This window comes from Meles meles, chromosome 8 (genome assembly GCF_922984935.1).
Source record: "Meles meles chromosome 8, mMelMel3.1 paternal haplotype, whole genome shotgun sequence".
Taxonomy (NCBI): domain Eukaryota; kingdom Metazoa; phylum Chordata; class Mammalia; order Carnivora; family Mustelidae; genus Meles; species Meles meles.
This window is the reverse complement of record NC_060073.1, coordinates 108,240,771-108,259,174: the sequence shown is the minus strand read 5'-3', so window position 1 is coordinate 108,259,174 and position 18,404 is coordinate 108,240,771. Positions and strand designations below refer to the sequence as shown.

The 18,404-nt window shown below is 43.1% G+C and overlaps 1 protein-coding gene across 7 annotated transcripts in view; it reads right to left on the bottom strand.

The window, feature by feature from the left end:
- Positions 1-18,404, bottom strand: part of CADM1 (cell adhesion molecule 1) — a 335,225-nt gene that overhangs the window by 72,214 nt on the left and 244,607 nt on the right. For all 7 annotated transcript variants that reach the window (XM_046016663.1, XM_046016660.1, XM_046016661.1 and 4 more), the window contains exons 2-3: positions 2,129-2,275; positions 218-370 (exon numbers count right to left, since the gene is read on the bottom strand). In XM_046016663.1, the coding sequence (XP_045872619.1) occupies positions 218-370; positions 2,129-2,275 (300 nt within the window). The remainder of the gene's footprint in view (positions 1-217; positions 371-2,128; positions 2,276-18,404) is intronic.

Genomic DNA, 18,404 nt, shown 5'->3' with positions numbered 1-18,404 from the left:
AGCGCAGGTGGGATCTAAAAAGACTGCTGACTGCCATTCCTTAAAGTGTTTAGTAAAATAGGCTATTTTTAAAATTCAGCAATATGGGCAGCGATCCTTCCTACAACAGGTTTGAATAGCAAAATTCACCATTAGCCTCTTCCTTGCTGCTGGAAGCCGCCGGTAGTAAGGGCTACCCCACTCGGTTTCCCAGGACACACCCCCACGCGTTCCTTACCCAGCACTGTGATGGTGGTGTAACTTTCCTGTGGGGGGTCAGTGTAGAGCTGGCAAAAGTATCTTCCTTCATCCGAAATTGAGACGTTTGTCAGCGACACTTTGAGTTCACTGCTAGAAAAATTCAGCAACTGAAACCTGCTGTCCTTCAAAGCTATGAAACAAAACACAGAGGTAGTGATGAGGGGGAAGACAACGGACAGTCCATTTTCCCTACCTAGGGGAGGAGAGAGGGGATTCAAAAGGCCGCGACGGAGAAGAAAAATGGAGCGAGTCTTCGTGCACCTGTTGGGTACTTCTTCATACTTCCTGAATTACCATTTTGGGCTTCTGCAACAACCGCAGGTAGACAAATCACCTTCTGCCAAGGGAAACTGACACACTTGGGGACCTGTGGTGTGGCCACACGCCTGCGCGTGCACACACACGCATGCGCACGCACGCGCGCGCCCACCCCTTGCTGTGCGTTACCAGCCCTGATTCATAAATTGTTTCAGATTTTCTGTCGGAGTTCGGTAAAATGAAAACAGAAGGAAAGTGCAGGCTGCAGGCCCTGAAACGTTCAGGCTTTTGAGTTGTCTCTAAAAATCTGAGGCCTTGCAAAAAAAGAAAAATTGGTTCCAAATTACAAAGATAAAAATCATTATTAGTAATTTCAAAAACAAAACGGAAGTCATTTAAAAAAAAAAACAAAACTTCACAGCGAAACAATCTAATTTAACTTGGATGCACCTTTGTATTTGGTTTGGTGGAGGTGGAGCTGCCCAGAGTCCATGACCTCGGGCCTCCCAAAGCCTCAGACCTGGCCTGCAGTTTTCTAATTGCATTCAACTTCACAACAGGAAGCATAGGAAACCAGAGTCACCGCTAAAGTCACATATGTGGGCTTTTTATTAATTTCAAATATTCATTTTTAAAGTCCTTAATGTCAATTTTGGCAAAGGCTAGCTTTCATTCATAATGACCAAAATTCACTCTAAGAATGACTGGCCCCTCTTCTTTGACCTTCCTTCAGCCTCTGCAATATTCCTGAGTTTTACCAACTCTTTCCCTAGTTCATGAATGTTCTGGGGCGTTGGGGAGAACGGGGATAAGCAGATGCAAAGGGATATTCCTCGACATCTGCTTTGATTAGCCACCCATACTCCCAAAGAGCCATTTTTTGAAAGACTCTGACATGCATTTGAACCATTTCTGGGATATACAATTAAGTTCTGACGATTACCTACAGGGATATTACATTTGGTAAGATTTCAGCTCATGGTGACCTCTGTCTACCAGAGGTTATGGTGATAGGACATTTTGGTTTTCTCTTTATAGGCACACATTGCCTTGGAAACTTCCATCTTCAAACCGAACAGACCACCCTTCAGAATGCTATATTTTCCTTGCCTTACCCTATTTGAGTTGTTTCTGTCAGCAGAGTATTTGGGACTCAATTGCAATTCACCTTGAATTACTACAATCAATTCCTATTGCAAAGTAAGACTGCTTTACTTTTAAAAGGGACCATTCAAGGTTTCTATTAAGTAGAAAGATTATGATTGCATGTCTCTTCTTCCCTCTGAAGAATTGGCTAAACTTTAAGCATCTAACATTAAATTTAGAAAAGGAGGGCGCCTGGGTGGCTCAGTGGATTAAGCCGCTGCCTTCGGCTCAGGTCATGATCTCAGGGTCCTGGGATCGAGCCCCGCATCGGGCTCTCTGCTCCGCAGGGAGCCTGCTTCCTCCTCTCTCTCTGCCTGCCTCTCTGTCTGCTTGTGATCTCTCTCTCTGTCAAATAAATAAATAAAATCTTAAAAAAAAAAATAAAAAAAAATAAATTTAGAAAAGGAGGCCTTGGCAATCTCTTTATCAAGACAACATGTAGGAAAAAAAGTTGCCACCTAATGCTACGGGGATGGAAACTTACGCCTGAAGTCTCTGAAATAAATGGTCTGCCTGTTGGGATTCAGAAGCTGAATCACAGAGTCGTCACTCTTATTGACTTGGCAGCTGATGGTTGCGACTTCTCCCTCGATCACTGTCACGTCTTTCGTAAACAAATTCTGTCCATCGCCTTAAAAAAAGAGGGAGAAAAGAATTTCCATCAATTAAAATTTGGTTCATGGCTCAGTAAGAACAAGAGAGACAAGAAATGTATTCCAAAATGGGCACCAAGGGCGACGCTGGTGTGGCTCCCATCCTCCTCCACCGTCCATGAAGGGAGTCCGTTCACCCCAGAGAGACCCAGGGGCAAAATGCAACTAAGGCTGGGATCAACATGCTCTCAGAAGTCGTGATGCCAATGTCCCGGCCTCTGCTATCTTGTACCCGTTGAGGAGTGTGCTGGAAAGGTATGGAAGGGTCAGAGAGTTGACTTTTCTAAGAAGCTGCCGCTCTCAGGGATGGAGTAGGGGAGAAGCATATACTCACCCTCAGCTCACATGCCCTTGAGCTAAGCTATTTGGTTGCTTCACAGGAAACTCTAGGGGCCACTTAATAGGAGCAGAGAGGTGGGCTCAGTAAATAATCTCATCTTGTTCACGGATGTCGTCATTCTCAAAGTATAGGCAGTTCAGCTGTTTACTGTGTGGGAGAGTGAGGACCTACTCAACTAGGACTGTCTGGAAGCCCAATAAAATCCTGGGAAGGCTCCTAGTTCAGTCTGTTACTCTGCTCTCAGAAACTCTGGCTTCACAACTCACCCAGCGCCCCAGGAGGTCCTGAGCCTTGCCCCTTCTGTTGATGGCCCCCCTCTAGCCATTTAGACTCTCTCTTTCAGAATTCCTCACAAAGTCAAGGCTTTCAGATTCACTGATAGAAGGCTCATCTCCAGATCTGCTCTCATTTGTTGCTTCTGTGATTAGTGACAGAAGCCGGGGCCCCTCGTAAATGACCCATATGATCCACAGCACAGGTAGGGAAAGAAGAGAATTCAACTGACGAGCAAAAGATGACGTAATTGTTGAATGTCCTGTTCTGCACCAGCACAGCAGAGCATACAGAAATACAGGGCACTGTCCTGATCTCCCAGAAACCGCCAGGTGGGTGGAGATGGGTATCGAGTCTGCACGTATGGAGTAAAAAATGTGGCACGGGCAATGGGTATGATGGTTGATCAGGAAGAGGAAGAAGATGATTGCTTTTTGGCTGTATGATTTCAAGCAAAGCATTTAAAGTCCCTGAGCCAGTTTCTCATCTGCAAAATGGGGACAGTAATTCAAAGCCCTCTCAGAGAGCTGTCAGAAGGACTGAGGAAGGTAATAAATATAGATCATTTAGCACTGAGTCTAGCTTCTTATAAGACTGAAGAAATGGTGGCTGCCATCATCCTCACCATCCTCTTCCTAGTTGTCAAATCCCAACATTTACTAGGCAACTCCACGTGTTGAGTGGTGTGGATCTAAGAATGGAGCCTCCCGGTCCCTCTTCCCAAGCTTTCTAGGTGACTCCAGATCAGGGTGGTTCATTCATTCCCCCCACCAAAACAAACAAACAAACAAAAACAAAAGAAAAGCCCAAACCCCAACTTTGTCACAGTTAGAAACAAAGGTCAAAGATAAATACTGTTGTGAGAGAGTGAGAGAGCGTGTGCATAGAGATGTAATTAGACGAAATGGAGAATTTCCACCTGCTATCGTAATTTCTGCTGAAGGATCCTTTTTTGGCAGGACACAGTGAGGAAGTATGACAAGGGTGTCTGAGGTGGCTTTAAGCCAAATCTACCTAGAAACAGACCAGCCTCTGATAGAGGATTAGGAGGGAGGGAACTGGGGGATAAGGACAAAATTATTAGAGCCACAGACAAACAGAAATTCTTGGTGCTTGGGGAGCCAACCAACGTGAAACCCCAACCTTGAGATCTCTGATGCAGGGAATTAACCTTGGTGTGAGCACCCAAGCCCATCGGGCTTGTAGTGAGCAAAAGGGGAAATTTTCCCTAGTTTGATCCAGCAGTGAAGGCTTAGTGGGCTAAACAAGGTTGTGGAATAACAACAAAGAGAAAAAGTAATCCAAAAAAAAAAAAAAACAAAAACAAAACAAAACAAAAAAAAAAAAAACCAAACAAAAAAACACAATCCCAAGAAACAAAAACAAAAACAAAACCCACTAAGGAATGCTTCTTTTTCCCTCCGCAGATTTCTGTGACAAACCCAGAATTCAGAAGTCGGCTGGAGGGAGCATGTATTCCCAGATTGGAGAAAAGAACAAGGAAAGGGGAATTCCTGCCAATCAAGCAAGATTTTCAAGGTGTTTTTTCCTGGCCCTGGCAAAAGTATATACAGAAAGGACGATACCCTTATTTCCTCAGGGTAACCCAATCTAGTAAGAAAATTAAAGAAAAATTAAACCGCACGATTCCAGCGTTGCATGGGTCTGAAGTCACGGGACTTGCTGTAATGCGACTAGAATACCAAATGGGGTCTACTGGGTTGCGGGCAGAGAGTTCTTCTATCTAAAGAAGTCTGTTACAGACATAAATAAGAATCTCCCACTTCTAAAAGGAACCCATAGAAAGGCTGTCCGGGGATAGGCCTCAGTCCCTTCAACATCATCCACGCCTTACAGGTCCTGACCACCATCTTGGGGGGTACTGGAACTTAAAGCCAGTTAACAATTCCGCTGGACCCTAATAAGATGCTTTCTGTAGAACTATACCTTTTAGTGTCAGTCCTTCCTCGGAATGCTGGTGTACTCTCTCTGAACACCATCCAGACCCATGTTAAGGCTCTCAGACATTAGCAGAGGGGACGGGAGACACAGAGGAGGTGACTGTGATTCTATGTTTTACGCAATTAAGGCAATAAAACAGGGGTGTTGCTCGTTAAAAAGTGTACACATTCTTAATTACTACTTATAATTAGGTAACATAAGACCGGATCACTTTGGTGTGTTATTATGAAGTCCTTCAGGTAAAATTTTTGCCATCTGCACATTTTTGCCCTCGTGTGCTCTGCCGCACGATGGGCTCTGCAAATCCGTGGTGGTATCACATTTGCTACCGTATTATTTGTTGAAATTGCTAAAGCCAACCTCAAATCCGATGTCTCAGAAAATGACAGTTCCTTGCTACATTAACATGGTTATAATACTAATGCTAAAAAAATCACAAACGATAATGAAGTATTTTGCTGAAAGAGATCAGAGTGCCTTGGCTGATGGCGGTGGCCCGAGAACGTCACTGTAAAAATCACCAATAAATTACACGGGTCAGCTGGACAGCAGTTACATTAAACAGAGCTCCATACTTTGAGGCGCCATAGGACGGTTGCGATGGAATAATAATGACCTATTTATTTGAGGCGCAGGATGTGAATGACAGTGATGAAAATACGATTTGTATGTCAGTACTCTTAACTGCCTGAAGCCTTTCTGTAAAAATAATTTCTGCTCACATCCTCAAATATTTCTTCCAAACAGAAGGGTGCACTGTGACTTGATAAATTTCCCCTTGAAATAGATATCATGACAATTAGGTTGTTACAGAACACAACTTGATGTGTAGCAGAAGGGTACAAACAGGCCACGTAGGGGCTTTCTTAAATAATCCGTTTAAGAAAAACCTTCCTGATTTTCTAAAACTCAATTAGCAGACATACTGTCAAGGCAGAAACAGCACATGTTCTGGGCAAGAGAAATCAAGTAGGTACAACATACCGTAGCCATTAAATAAAGCTGTTAACAGCAAGGTAATTTATTTTAAGGGCGGAACAATGTCTGACAAGTATAGACATTTTTGACTGCTAATTGGTGTATATGGGTGAGGTTTAAGAGACAGAATCAAACTGGATTTTTATTTATATCAGCAATTGTATTCCCTACAACTTTCTGATTTGCCCCCCAATTTCTAAAAACACAACTCTGGCGCTGGTGAGGCCAGCAAGTCTCCCGCAGTAAACTAGAAGCTGCCAGGACGTTTATTACAAGACAGAGAGAGCATATTGTCTAAGAAAAGAAAAAAAATATTCAATGATCAGTAAAGACCATTTCAGCCGAATGGGTTAGGGGTGGAGTGGGGGTGGGGTGCCACGGGCTCGTCCGTCCCCTATTCATTCAGTCTTCAACAGGCTTAACTCATGGATTCTTTCCTGAAACCTCATTTGGTTACAAACTATTTCAAGGGCATTACACACAACACTAGCACCGACGGGCATCTCCCTCATCCACAATCTGGCCGCCCGAAGAGGGTGATGGGGCAGATCTTAGAGCCCGATGCTAGAATGAGAAGCAGGGGGGGCGCCTGGGTGGCTCAGTGGGTTCAAGTCTCTGCCTTCGGCTCAGGTCATGATCCCAGGGTCCTGGGATCGAGTCCCACATTGGGCTCTCTGCTCAGCGGGGAGCTTCCTTCCCCCTCTCTCTCTGCCTGCCTCTCTGCCTACTTGCGATCTCTGTCTGTCAAATAAATAAATAAATAAATCTTAAAAAAAAAAGGAAAAAAAAAAAAAAAAGAATGAGAAGCAGGCAAGAGAGCAAACGTTTCTCCAGGGCCGGGCACTGCGCTGGCTGCTTTGCACACGTTTCCCTTTCAAACTCCTGGAGTTTTCAATAACCCCACTTTAAAGGTGGAGAACCGGAGACCCAGAGAAGTTCAAACAAGTTGCCTCATGTAATTCAGCTAAGTGCCGGGGCTGGTGTTTGAACCCGGTTCCGTCAGCTTCCTCTGGCCCATACAGTTTGTACTTTTCACCCAGCCAACCTCAGGCTCTGCTGCCAAGGTTCTATTGGCTCCGCCTTAGAGAACTTACTTGTTTTTAAAGAGGGTTATTTCCCTATGAGCAACCTCTGATTTTTTTTTTAATTTCCATAATTTATCCAGAACACAATTACGTACTTGAAGATGAGAGAGAGAGTGTCCTGACTGTAAAGCACCTTGTTTACTACGGCGTCTTCTGCTCGGCACTCAGCACATTTTGCCCCTGGAGAATGCCTTCATTACCAGCGCATGGCGACCATTTGCCAGCACAGGGAGCTCGCCCCCGCGGCCAGGCTGCTAATAAAGAAAGCACTTCATTTACACCAGGGGAGTCTCTCCAGTCAAGTCCATAATAAAAGGGCAAGTCATAGTTAGAACAGAATTTGGTTTATACTATGGCAACTATGTAAACTCTTACTGACACCGAGGAGCACAGATGACTCTTAACTGGGAAGACAGTTTGCCCAGAGAAAGAGCAAATAGAGTCCTTTGACCTACTCCTTTAGTAGCAAAATCATATTAAGGCTGTATGGAAGACTGAACCTAGCATGAAATCGGCACAGTCAGGTTGTCTAAACAGGCAAAAGTCGAACCAAAAATACAGAATGCAAAAACAAAACAAAACAACAAAACCCCCCCAAAACGAACAAACCCTGCCAAAGATCAATGTAGTCATTAACTCCAAAGAGCCACCCTAGTTCTTGAAACTTTGTACTAATTAAAGGCTCAGGAATATTAATTCTTCCTCTCCAAGAGATATCGAAGTTTAGACTTTGCAAAGAGTCAAAACACTTGTTTTTGAAACCTTATTATTGAGGCACTGGGGTGGCTCAGTCAGTTAAGCATCTGCCTTTGGCTCAGGTCATGATCTCAGGTCCTGGGTTTGAGCCCCGCAAGAGACTGCTTTTCCCTTCTCCCTCTGCAGCTCCCCCTGCGTGTTCTCTCTCTCTCCCTCTGTCAAATAAATAAACAAGATCTTAAAAAAAAAAAGAAAAGAAAACCTTATTTTCTATTGGTCTGTGAGCCCTCTGTGTCTTAAAGTTTCAAATAGCTTCGCCCCACTTCTGTCTGTGGGGTCCCCACTTTTATAACGTTTGGTACGTGCCCAACTTGAAAGAACCACACTTGCTCCCGATCCGATTAAAACCATTACCAAGAGAGGCCCCACGATTCCTGCTAACACTTCCGAGAGCTCGCACTAGAATTGAGTATGGTTCAGGAAAAGGAAAAAAAAAACTAAGATTCCGTTGAAACCCAGAGTGAAAAAAATCTTTCTAGCTGCATGCGTTCCCCCAAGTCAAGGTAAACACAGTGTTCACTACACATCATTAACAAAGCCATTAAGATTTGATTTCTATCTAAGCAATTATTTTGTACAGCATATTTTGTACATTTCCTTTAAAAGACTCAATCCTATCTTTCAATTCATTAAACTGTTCCTTGCATTTATAGCATTTTATATCAAATCAGAAACCTATTTGAATTAATAAGAATTACAGTAAAAGTAATTTGAAAATAAATTATTTGAAGTTCAAGCCATGAAGGCTTTTGATGAAAGAGTTTAGTCCCATTTAAATATTACAGTAATGTTTTTAGTCATCCAAAGTGCAGAGGAGAGACCGTGAGAACCAGCGTCCAAAAAGATAAGCCCATCAACGTGCATTAAGGTTAAGGGCAAGACCACTTCAACATAAATAGAACCCTTTATTTCAAAGAGAGGCGATACTTCAATCCTTTGTGAATACTTGAGTATTTATTTAAAAATCAAAGGCATTCAATCTGCCTGCTGTTTACAAAGCTTGTCTTCACCTTTTTGACCGCCATCCGTGTTTGGCTATCCTGAACAGTGAAGTCAAATGTTCCAAGGACGGCCTACTCAGTGGTCCAAATGATTACCAGTGTGAACCCTGAAGCTCATAGTCTGGAATTAAAATAAACTAAACCAACTCCCCCAAAGAACCGAGTGGGCAAATGATATGACATCGACCAAAGCATGTCATTTGCGTCATCTTCTTTTTCACAAAACCCTTATGAAATCAAAGGTCAGCAGAACTGAAAGGAAGCTCTCAGGAGGACACTCCCATTTCGTAGATGAAGGTACTAGGGCTCAGGGACCAGGAACAGCTGGTCACGTGGCGAGCTCGAGCTCCCATTGAGCCACCAAAGTATTTCTACTCTTGGCTATTTCTGAATAACACTTATTGGTTTGTTTCTAAATACAAAAGCAATATATGCTCGAGGTTTTTCTTTGTTTTGTTTTGTTTTAAAGTTTTGATTTACGTGTAGTATTTAGAATACGGTGTCCTAGAGTATGGAGATGGTCAGGATCTCACCAAGAATATCCTGTAATATAATTATTGTGGTGTCACTTGAGCTTATGGAAGGAAAAAAAAAATTACTGAATTTAATCTAATCTCCTTTTATAATCAGTAAAAGGTGAGGCAAATTTTTGAGCGGCAAGTTAAAGAGTAATCTTCCTCAGTGCTGGTTTTTTCTTCAATTAAAATTGTTGATTTCCCCTGAATATAAAACAAAAAAATATCATCTGACATAACATTAAGCTATTCATGAATATTCTGTATACACATTCTTGTTTAGTTGACTAATGGCAAATTAACGTTCTCTATTTTAGCTTAAACACATACTATAGGTATGTTTGATTAGCATTGAATTCCAAAAGCTGATTACTATGCATGCTTTGATTATGTAATTACATAATAGAGTATAATGGCTCCTTTGGAGTCATTATGATCTATATGGCAAATATGTTTCAGTTTTGCTCTAGTTTAAATACACGTTGAGATGACAGCTCATAACAAGGCTCCACTTTTCAGTCTTATCAGCTAAATGGGCATTTCCCCATTCATCCCAACATCTCCTTGACACCAATTAAAACCTATTGTGTCAGGCTGCATACACTCTGAGAAATCCCCTTTGTTTTCTTGGCATTCAAAAAAGGACATTAATTTTAAAGGCTGTATTAAGCAAAAGGCCTGGGTTGGTTGTTGTTTTTTTTTTTTAAAGAGGCTGAAATTCCATCTTTCATCCAACCTTTGAAAGGTCTGCAGGGATTCACATCTAGTTCATCAATCACTTCTCAGACAACCACAAGGGGGTTAAAGATGGAATTTCACCTTTAACTCCAAAATGCACAGGAAGGGGGACCAGCCAAGAATATTGATGCTTATGGCGGTGGTTGGCCACAATGCGTTCAGCTTAGGGTCTAACCGAACATCAACCTCACCAAGTTATACAAAGGTCCAGTTTTGCAAATCTCAGGCTTTGCAAATCCTTTATATTTTGAAGCTCCCTTTGGAAGGGGTAGTATAAAACAGCCCGCCAGATTTTACTTTCCACAGCTCCAAGCCTAGTTTTTGGTGGATTTAAGGCCAACAAATTTACCTAGTGAATAGATTTTTGATAATTCCGCCATCAACTTGGAAACTGGAAAGCAGTCAGGTTTTAAAATGGGACAAACGTTATTGTAAAGAATTATGTAAAGTTTCTCTTGTCCCCATGAAATCCTTTAATCTTGCACTACTTCGCTTGCAAGAAGAGCTGTTTCTGCTTTTCTCTTCTAAGGGAATGATCCCTTACACCATGCCAAACCAAAGGTGACCGGAATCTTAACTTGAAAGACTAATAACCATCAAGCTGTTTTTACCGTTAGGTCTATTGGTTTTCAACATTAGGGCTGAGGAACTGAGGTCAAGCACAGTCCAACTGGTATTTACATGTGGGATAAGAATCTCCTTTGTGAAAGGAAACATTGATTAGAAGTGTGAAAATTCTTTGCAAGGAAGATTGGGACAAAAGAAAGTAGTTAGAGCATCTGCGCCTGTTCTATTTCAATTGTAACCATCACAGGAGCTGCTCTGCCTTGAAAAGATTGAGCTCAATAGGACTTTTTAATCAGAGCCCCCAGCACCAAAGGGGCCAAGCCATTATGACGCTTAAGGTCCAAGCTGCCAGATCCCATAAAATGTGGGGGCACAATCCCCTTCATGAGACTGTGTGTTGCGAGTGACACCTATCCATTAAAGACAAACTAGCTTTTTCACTAAAAAAGACAGCTTTTTCACCTGTCAAGAAAGCAAAAGACAGTACAAGAAATGAGTATACAGATAAACTATGCAAGATAATAATAATCATCACGGAATCCTTTAGCTCTTCACATGGAAAGGTGAAAATCCTAGACTTTTTTTTTTCTCCATTAACTTCTTTATATAGCCAGACAGATTTTGTGGCTTTTTGTGGATCAAAAAGATGGCATCTTTTTTTGGAGGGAGGAAAGCCTCGCCTTGAAGAAAAACTCCTTCCAGTGGACAGGTTTTACGAGAATTAAAAAAGAAGCCCCCAGAGTGGAAAAGTCACTTTTATTTGCTGGCAGGATGGCATTCAAATCACCTTGCTGAAGAGTCCTTTATACTTGGTGAATCTGCTTAGGGAGGGGCTCTTGGGAGAAAAGGGGGCTCTTAAAAAAATATTCATAAAAAACAAACAAAAACAACAAGCCACCGTCATCCAACTTGGACTTTGGAGGAGTACAGTCTGAAGACAGAGGCTCTTATAAAAATAATTGTGTTGGCAAAGCAAGTAGATTCTTCTCAATGGATTTGATTCTGTGATGCTCGTTTATGGCCAAAGAAGAATAAAAGAACAGTTTTAGACTGAGCTGCTCCTAGTAGCAATTCAAGGGTGGCTGGTATTCCAGCATTTCAAAATAGATCATTTCTCTTAGACAGAATGTGCTGAAGGCCAACTGTTGATCTTGTGTATCAACTGCTTTGTAATGAACTGACGATCCGAGATTATATTCCCGGGGATATATCGAATGACGACTTTGTAGAGTGAGAGCCAGCTGGGTAAAACTCCCCTACCTGTGCGCACGGGCTATTGGGGAAGAAAGTCACATTCTAATAGGGAGGAATCCTGTAGGCAGAAGCTGGGATCTGACAAACCACAGGCTCGAACACCCACCAACATAGCACTCCTGTGTCCCCAAGTCAGCTCAGGCCTGGGGTAACGGGAATTGACAACCGTAATTCACAAATAAAGCTACCCTCTTCTCCCGAACCACAGGCTGTTCATAACTAAAGATTTACATGATTAAAACTCAAAATACATACTGATGTATTTGGGAAACCGCAAAGGAAGATACAAATATTAGGTTCTATTATTCCTAAAAGGACTTAAGGCAACTTGGACTTCTCTTTCAACCCAGAAGGCCTGTTAGCAGCCAAACCATTTATAATATTACACATCGCAGCGGCCTCCGGCGCGCTATCACCCTGTAAGAAAATATAATGTTGCCTTTTTTTCTAACCAAATGAAAAATCTAGGATTTCAAGGCTATGGGGATGTGGTTGCTTTTCTGTAAGAGACACTTGCCAATGCCCCTAAGTCGTAAGCTGATTAGAGATGGAGATTGTTTACAATAGTTGCTGTTACTAACTGCTCCTCTGTAAAGTTCTTTAAATTGAATTTCCTCAGAACTCCTAGCTCAAGTCTCAATGGGAAGGGCCCATGTGTTCCCTTATTTGTTATACTTGGATTTTAAGCACCTAATTTAATATCATTTTCCCTTTGGTAAGAGGTACCATGATTAAGCTGAGGTCACTTTTCTCTTGAACTCACTAAAAGCTGATTCTTCTTCTTCTTTTTTTTCCTTCACATTTGCCTCCAGGATGTCAAAAGACTAACAATAAATATAAGATATTTAAAATCACAAGGCTATAACATGTAACGATAATCGTTACACCCAGGGAAGAAGAGGGAAGGGACTGCTTTTCTCCCAGTCCCGGGGCAAGAGAAACAAATTATTTCTTCTCCAAAGTGTTCATTATTATTTTAAAATTTTTTTAATATCCAGAAAACTCCCACTATTCCTGGAGGGGGTATTATTTTAATCACCGGCATGATAACAACAGCTAATATATTTTTAAAATGTTTTCTATGTGCCAGACATTATGCTTTACATTATCTCATTTAACCCTCAACAATCCTAGGGGGTTCATCATTTTACTGTTGCTCCCATTATACAAACGAGGAAACAGATTTAGGGAAGTTAATTAAGTGGCTGGAACCAATACCTGAACCCATGCCTATTTAACTCTAGATCTTGGGGCGCCTGGGTGGCTCAGTAGGTTAAGCCTCTGCTTTTAGCTCAGGTCATGATCTCAGGGTCCTGGGATTGAGCGCTGCATCGGGCTCTCTGCTCAGCAGGGAGCCTGCTTCCCCTTCTCTCTCTCTGCCTGTCTCTCTTCCTACTTGTGATCTCTCTCTGTCAAATAAATAAATAACATCTTAAAAAAAATAACTCTAGATCTGGTGTTATTAACAATTACATGATATTAATGAGGCTTTATGATGCCAAAGCGCAGAGGGGAAGTGCTGGAAGGATCTACTGTACCTCATTTATATGATTTAGGAATAAAGCTAAAGTCATACCCTTAGCACATAAGGGAACGTGAAGCCTACCAGCGATCGCATGTTCTAATAGGCGACCCTGGAAAAAATCCGCTCTCTAACCAGAGTCCAGACACCGGCCCTTCAGTACTTAGAGGGAAGATGTCTGTTCTGCTGAATGATCCGAACTCAAAGGCAGCTTGACTGCAAGTTCAGGCATTTACAGTATCTGCTTCAAGGGCGTTCATTAGTATTGACAACCTACGTGACTGAAATTTGGCTGTAATAGCAAGTCTCTTTCTACGTCTCATCGTTCATTTTTCCTGCCAACAAGAGCCACTGAAAACCTTCCAAATTTAAAGCTTAGAGCCGACAGGACAAGCAAGTGAGGATATCAGTTGGAACACATCAGATATGGACTCAGAGAGAATGTCAGCTTCAACTGACATTACTAGAGAAACAGAAAACGAGGGAACGGGAGGGATCGAGGTTTCAGATTCTCATTCTAGAGAGTCCTCCGAGTGTGTGTAATATGGTTTGTGCAAGAAACAGCTGTAAATCCATGATAATCATCATGCTGAATAATGCTGCAATGTTCAACTTCCTACCAGGAAGCCAAGTAGCTTTGGACTATCATAGCAAATGACAATTTCTTAGCTGGAAAATCGGGGTCCGTGACTAAGGCCCTTATTGGTGAGTTATTCCCTCTACTATTTGTCAGTCATAAAGCAAGTGGTGGGTTTTTTTTTTTAAACCTCTGGGCTCTTGAGCTGCTGGTGCCAGCTGAGTCTGGAAAGAGGCACTCGAATAAGCAAGCTCCTTACAGGTCAGAGTTTGATGAAGGGATTGTATATGGAGTGGGGCCAAAAGAATTCCAGATTCTATTTTTCATGACTGTCGAGTTCTTCATGCAAAGCCTGTGTGAGTCAGATATGCTCTCTAACTATCTATATCGGCGCCGTTAGAAAAAATAACTTGATTAGTATTATTGGAGTGTGGGCTGCTGATTAATCACTGAAATTAGAGGCAAGTGATAAGGACGTGTGCCTCGTCCTTCCCTCATCAGGGGACATCTGAGGAGAAATGAGACCACTGGACTTGGAGAACAGGAGTTCTGAGCGTACTGGTGGTGGAACTGGGCAAACCCTGAGTCTGTTTTTATATTTTAGAAAGGGTAAGCGGGAGCTTTCTCCGGGGTTATTATGAGAATCGAGTGAAGAAATGAGTATTACCATTTTTTAAATTCCGAAAATGCTAAACAAAATATAATCTTCTCCTCTACCAACTCCTTCCTTAGCATCATCACTATTTCCACGCAGCCTCTGTCTAGACAGTCAGGATCTTCTTCTGATCGCCCATAATCTGCTGAATTTTTCTCATTTCAGAGCTTTGGCTATTATTCATTTCAAGGCTAACTTTTTAAAAAGCACAGAGTAAATTAAAACTATCTCCATCGCGTATGTTAAATTGCCAACGAAAACCATCGCGAGTGACAAAGGTAGGAGGTGAACTGCAGAGGTGGTAAGCAGAGGACTGGACATCTGGAATTAGCTTCGGTTTTTTTTTTTTTTTAAGATTTTATTTACTTATTTGAGAGAGAATGAGTGAGAGAGAGCATGAGAGAGGAGAAGGTCAGAGGGAGAAGCAGACTCCCCAAAGAGCTGGGAGCCCCATGCAGGACTCGATCCTGGAAGTCTGGGATCATGACCTGAGCCGAAGGCAGTTGCCCAACCAACTGAGCCACCCAGGCGCCCTTAGGTTTGGTTTACAGCATGAAAAATGTGCCCTGGGGGCGCCTGGGTGGCTCAGTGGGTTAAAGCCTCTGCCTTCGGCTCAGGTCATGATCCCAGGGTCCTGGGATCGAGCCCCGAGTCGGGCTCTCTGCTCGGCAGGGAGCCTGCTTCCTCTTCTCTCTCTGCCTGCCTCTCTGCCTGCTTCTGATCTCTGTCTGTCAAATAAATAAAAAAAAATCTTAAAAAAATAAATAAAAGATTTTTAAAAATGTGCCTTGTACTCTGGTTTCCCCTCGTCTAACCAGAGCACCATACTTAGTTCCGAGGACAATCTCCACGTCCCCGGAATGTGAAGGGTCACCAGTGACAGGTTACACACCATCCTCGGTGGAAAATCTCCGGAGTCACTACCTCAGATCCCCGACTTGCATCCTGAGAGAATGGAACATTCCACAAAAGTGAGTTTTCCGTGTACCTGGATCTCTACATGCCAAAATCCAAAGGAAATGAAACAAAAGCAATTTCCAAAGAGCTCGCTGACGTCCCCATTCTCTTTGTCCTATGCTTCTTATACGGAGAAGATCGTATGAGTTAATGGAATATGTGGGAGTATCAGGCCTTTCACTTAAAGAATCTCAGCCGGTAAGGCTTGTGTGTGTCCTCTGTTGCTTCCCTCCAGTGCTGGCTGTCACCTCTTGAAGATAATTCTTTCCTTTATTATTAAGTGCAAGAGCTATGTGAAAGCTACTGGTGTTGAGACCTTTCCTGCTTATTAATGAGTTGCTGGGTGTGTCCGGGATATCTGAGGTCTCTAGAAACCTAACCTTCAACTAAGTGGTGTGCTACCGAGCATGAGGGGGTGAGATCCCCCCCCCCCCACGTGACACTGCAGGAAAGAAAAGTGCCCAGACAAAATGAATAATATTTGGTTTAATTTGACAATTACACTTGGACAGTAATAGACATTCTTAGGTAAAAATAGACCTTTGAATGTGGGAAGCGAATCAATAGAAAACTTGGTGACTGGCACTAGTTATGGGCATTAATTTCTTAGAGTATTATTATTTGATCAAAACTACCCATTACTGTTCTATTTATAAAGGCAGGGAAACCGCTCATGGAGGAATCCCTACTCGTCCTACAGGATCCAGCTCTAAGTCATTAGCTTTCTCTGTGAAACCCTGAAGCCTCTGTCCCCAGCTTTCTTAGGCTTCTGGCTCATGGTGCCTTGCCTGGTGTCAGCCCCATGACACAGAACAGTTTTGTGATCGCTTGTTTATAGGGTGGTTTCCTTCTTTTGATTTTGATCTGGGTTCAGTCAATCAACCGCTGGGTTCACCAGCGGGGTGCTGCTGTCTGTCACTTAGCTAGATCCTAGAAAATTTCGTTCAGCTCTCTGAATCTTAGGTTTCTCACATATAAAATGGGCATAAAAATACCTCTCTCACTAGGTTATTTTGAGAGCCAGATGGGACAATCTGGATGCGTGAGACTTGACACACTGATCTTGTGTCCACAGCCTGGGCTCCTTCTTCACTCTCCTTCCTCACCGTTGTATCCCCGAAGCCCAACATGGTGCCAGCTTACAGAGCAAACACCCAATAAAAGCCTTTGGACCAAGGTACCAAGGAAGGGCTGCTTTAAGATCTATGGAGGCCCTCAGCATGCTCATGAAAATATATTAAATAGTACCCATGTCTCACATTAACTATAATTTTGAATTAAAGATTGCAAGTGATTCCTATATTTTAGCTTTTGAAATGATCATTCCAACTGCACCTTTCATTCTGAGGCCAACAAGTCTCCTTTCCGTGGTTCAGGCATTTTCACAAGACTCTTGGAAAGAAACAGGCCCTAGTACCATGTCTGTAAGTGCTCAATGGGGAAAAGAGCCCAGCTTCCAGAAGTTCCTGATGGTGAGGGAGACAGTCGCGTGCACACACCAGGACCACAAGATGTGGCCAGGCAGAAGGATTCTGTTGTGCTGAGGGAGCTGGAGGAGGGAGGAACCGCACCTTCAGGCTGGGGGTACGGGTCCTAGGGCGGGGAAGAGGAGAAATTTGAAAGAAGGATCATGGCACGTTTAGAACCAAGGGAAGGGTGTAGTGTGCTCTGAAAAGTGGGAGGAAGGGATGCTTTCTGGAAAGGTGATTGGGTCCAGATATTGAAGGACATGGTATGCCAGGCTAGGGAATTTGCACTTTATCTTGTAATTAATAGGGAGCTATTAAGCGATTTTAATCCAGGAGGTGATATGATCACACCTGTGTTTTGACAGATAATGTCTCTGTGGAGAGGGAGGGTAGCGTGGAGGTAGGGCAAGTTCTGGAGCCAAGATCAGTTAAGAGACTTCTGCCAGAGTACTCACAGCCGATAAGAGCCAGTAAGGGAGTATGGAGAGGACAGCAGAGCCCAGGTCGGAGGATTGAGTGAGGAGTCGAGAATATTCGAGCGTAGGCCGGTGGGCTTTGCCATCAGTAGGTTTTCAGTTCTACAAAGGCGGCTGAGCGTTCCCGGATCACCTCCACTAAACTCCAGTTAACGCTCAGCAGTCTTCTAAGGAAAGACCAGCACAGATCTACCTTCATAAAGGAGTTAGAAGGCAGAGCGTACACACAACCTCTTCATCACTTCTGCGGCTCACCGCCGAGATGGGTTTTCATAGCCCTCGCTGGTGTCAAAAAATATAACGAGGAAGCCCGTGCAGCCCCTATTCCTGGCCCCAGTAGAGCCTTGCTATTCAGCGTGGCACACCAGTAGTTTTGAAAATCCCCGGGATATTATTAAAAATGCAGAATCGCAAAGTCACACCAGACTTCCTGAGTGACAATCTGCATTTTAACAAGAGACTCAGATCATTCCTATGCACAGTCTGAGGAGCTCTGGCCTGGAGCCCAGCCATTCTAATTGTGCCCTGATACCACGTACGCCAACACGAGACTGCTGGCTGACCCAAGGAAGATCTTAGAACGGGGTGTGTTCCTAGACAACTTGTTTCAAGGAAACCGGTGTCTCCGTGAGTCATGGGATAAAGAAGGTCGGGAATCACCACCAAGTGAGGTCAGTCTCCAGGGAGAACCCTGGCTTGCAATTTCCCCTTTAAAAAAGGATTTTGAAAAAATTCAAGTCTGCATGAAGATAAATTGGCATGGATCATTTTTCAAGTCATCAAGAACTAGAACGTGGTGTTTCTCCTCTTGTTTCATAGAGCAACTAGTATACAAATGAAGAAGCCTTTCCCCAAAGCAGCTAGCTGACCGCGACCAAAGCCAATAGTTTATTCTGCGTTCCACTGCAAAAACTATTCTAGCCGGTCTACTCCCACCTAGAGAAGAGGTTTGTTGGTTCCCACGAGGGACCTGCCGAATTTC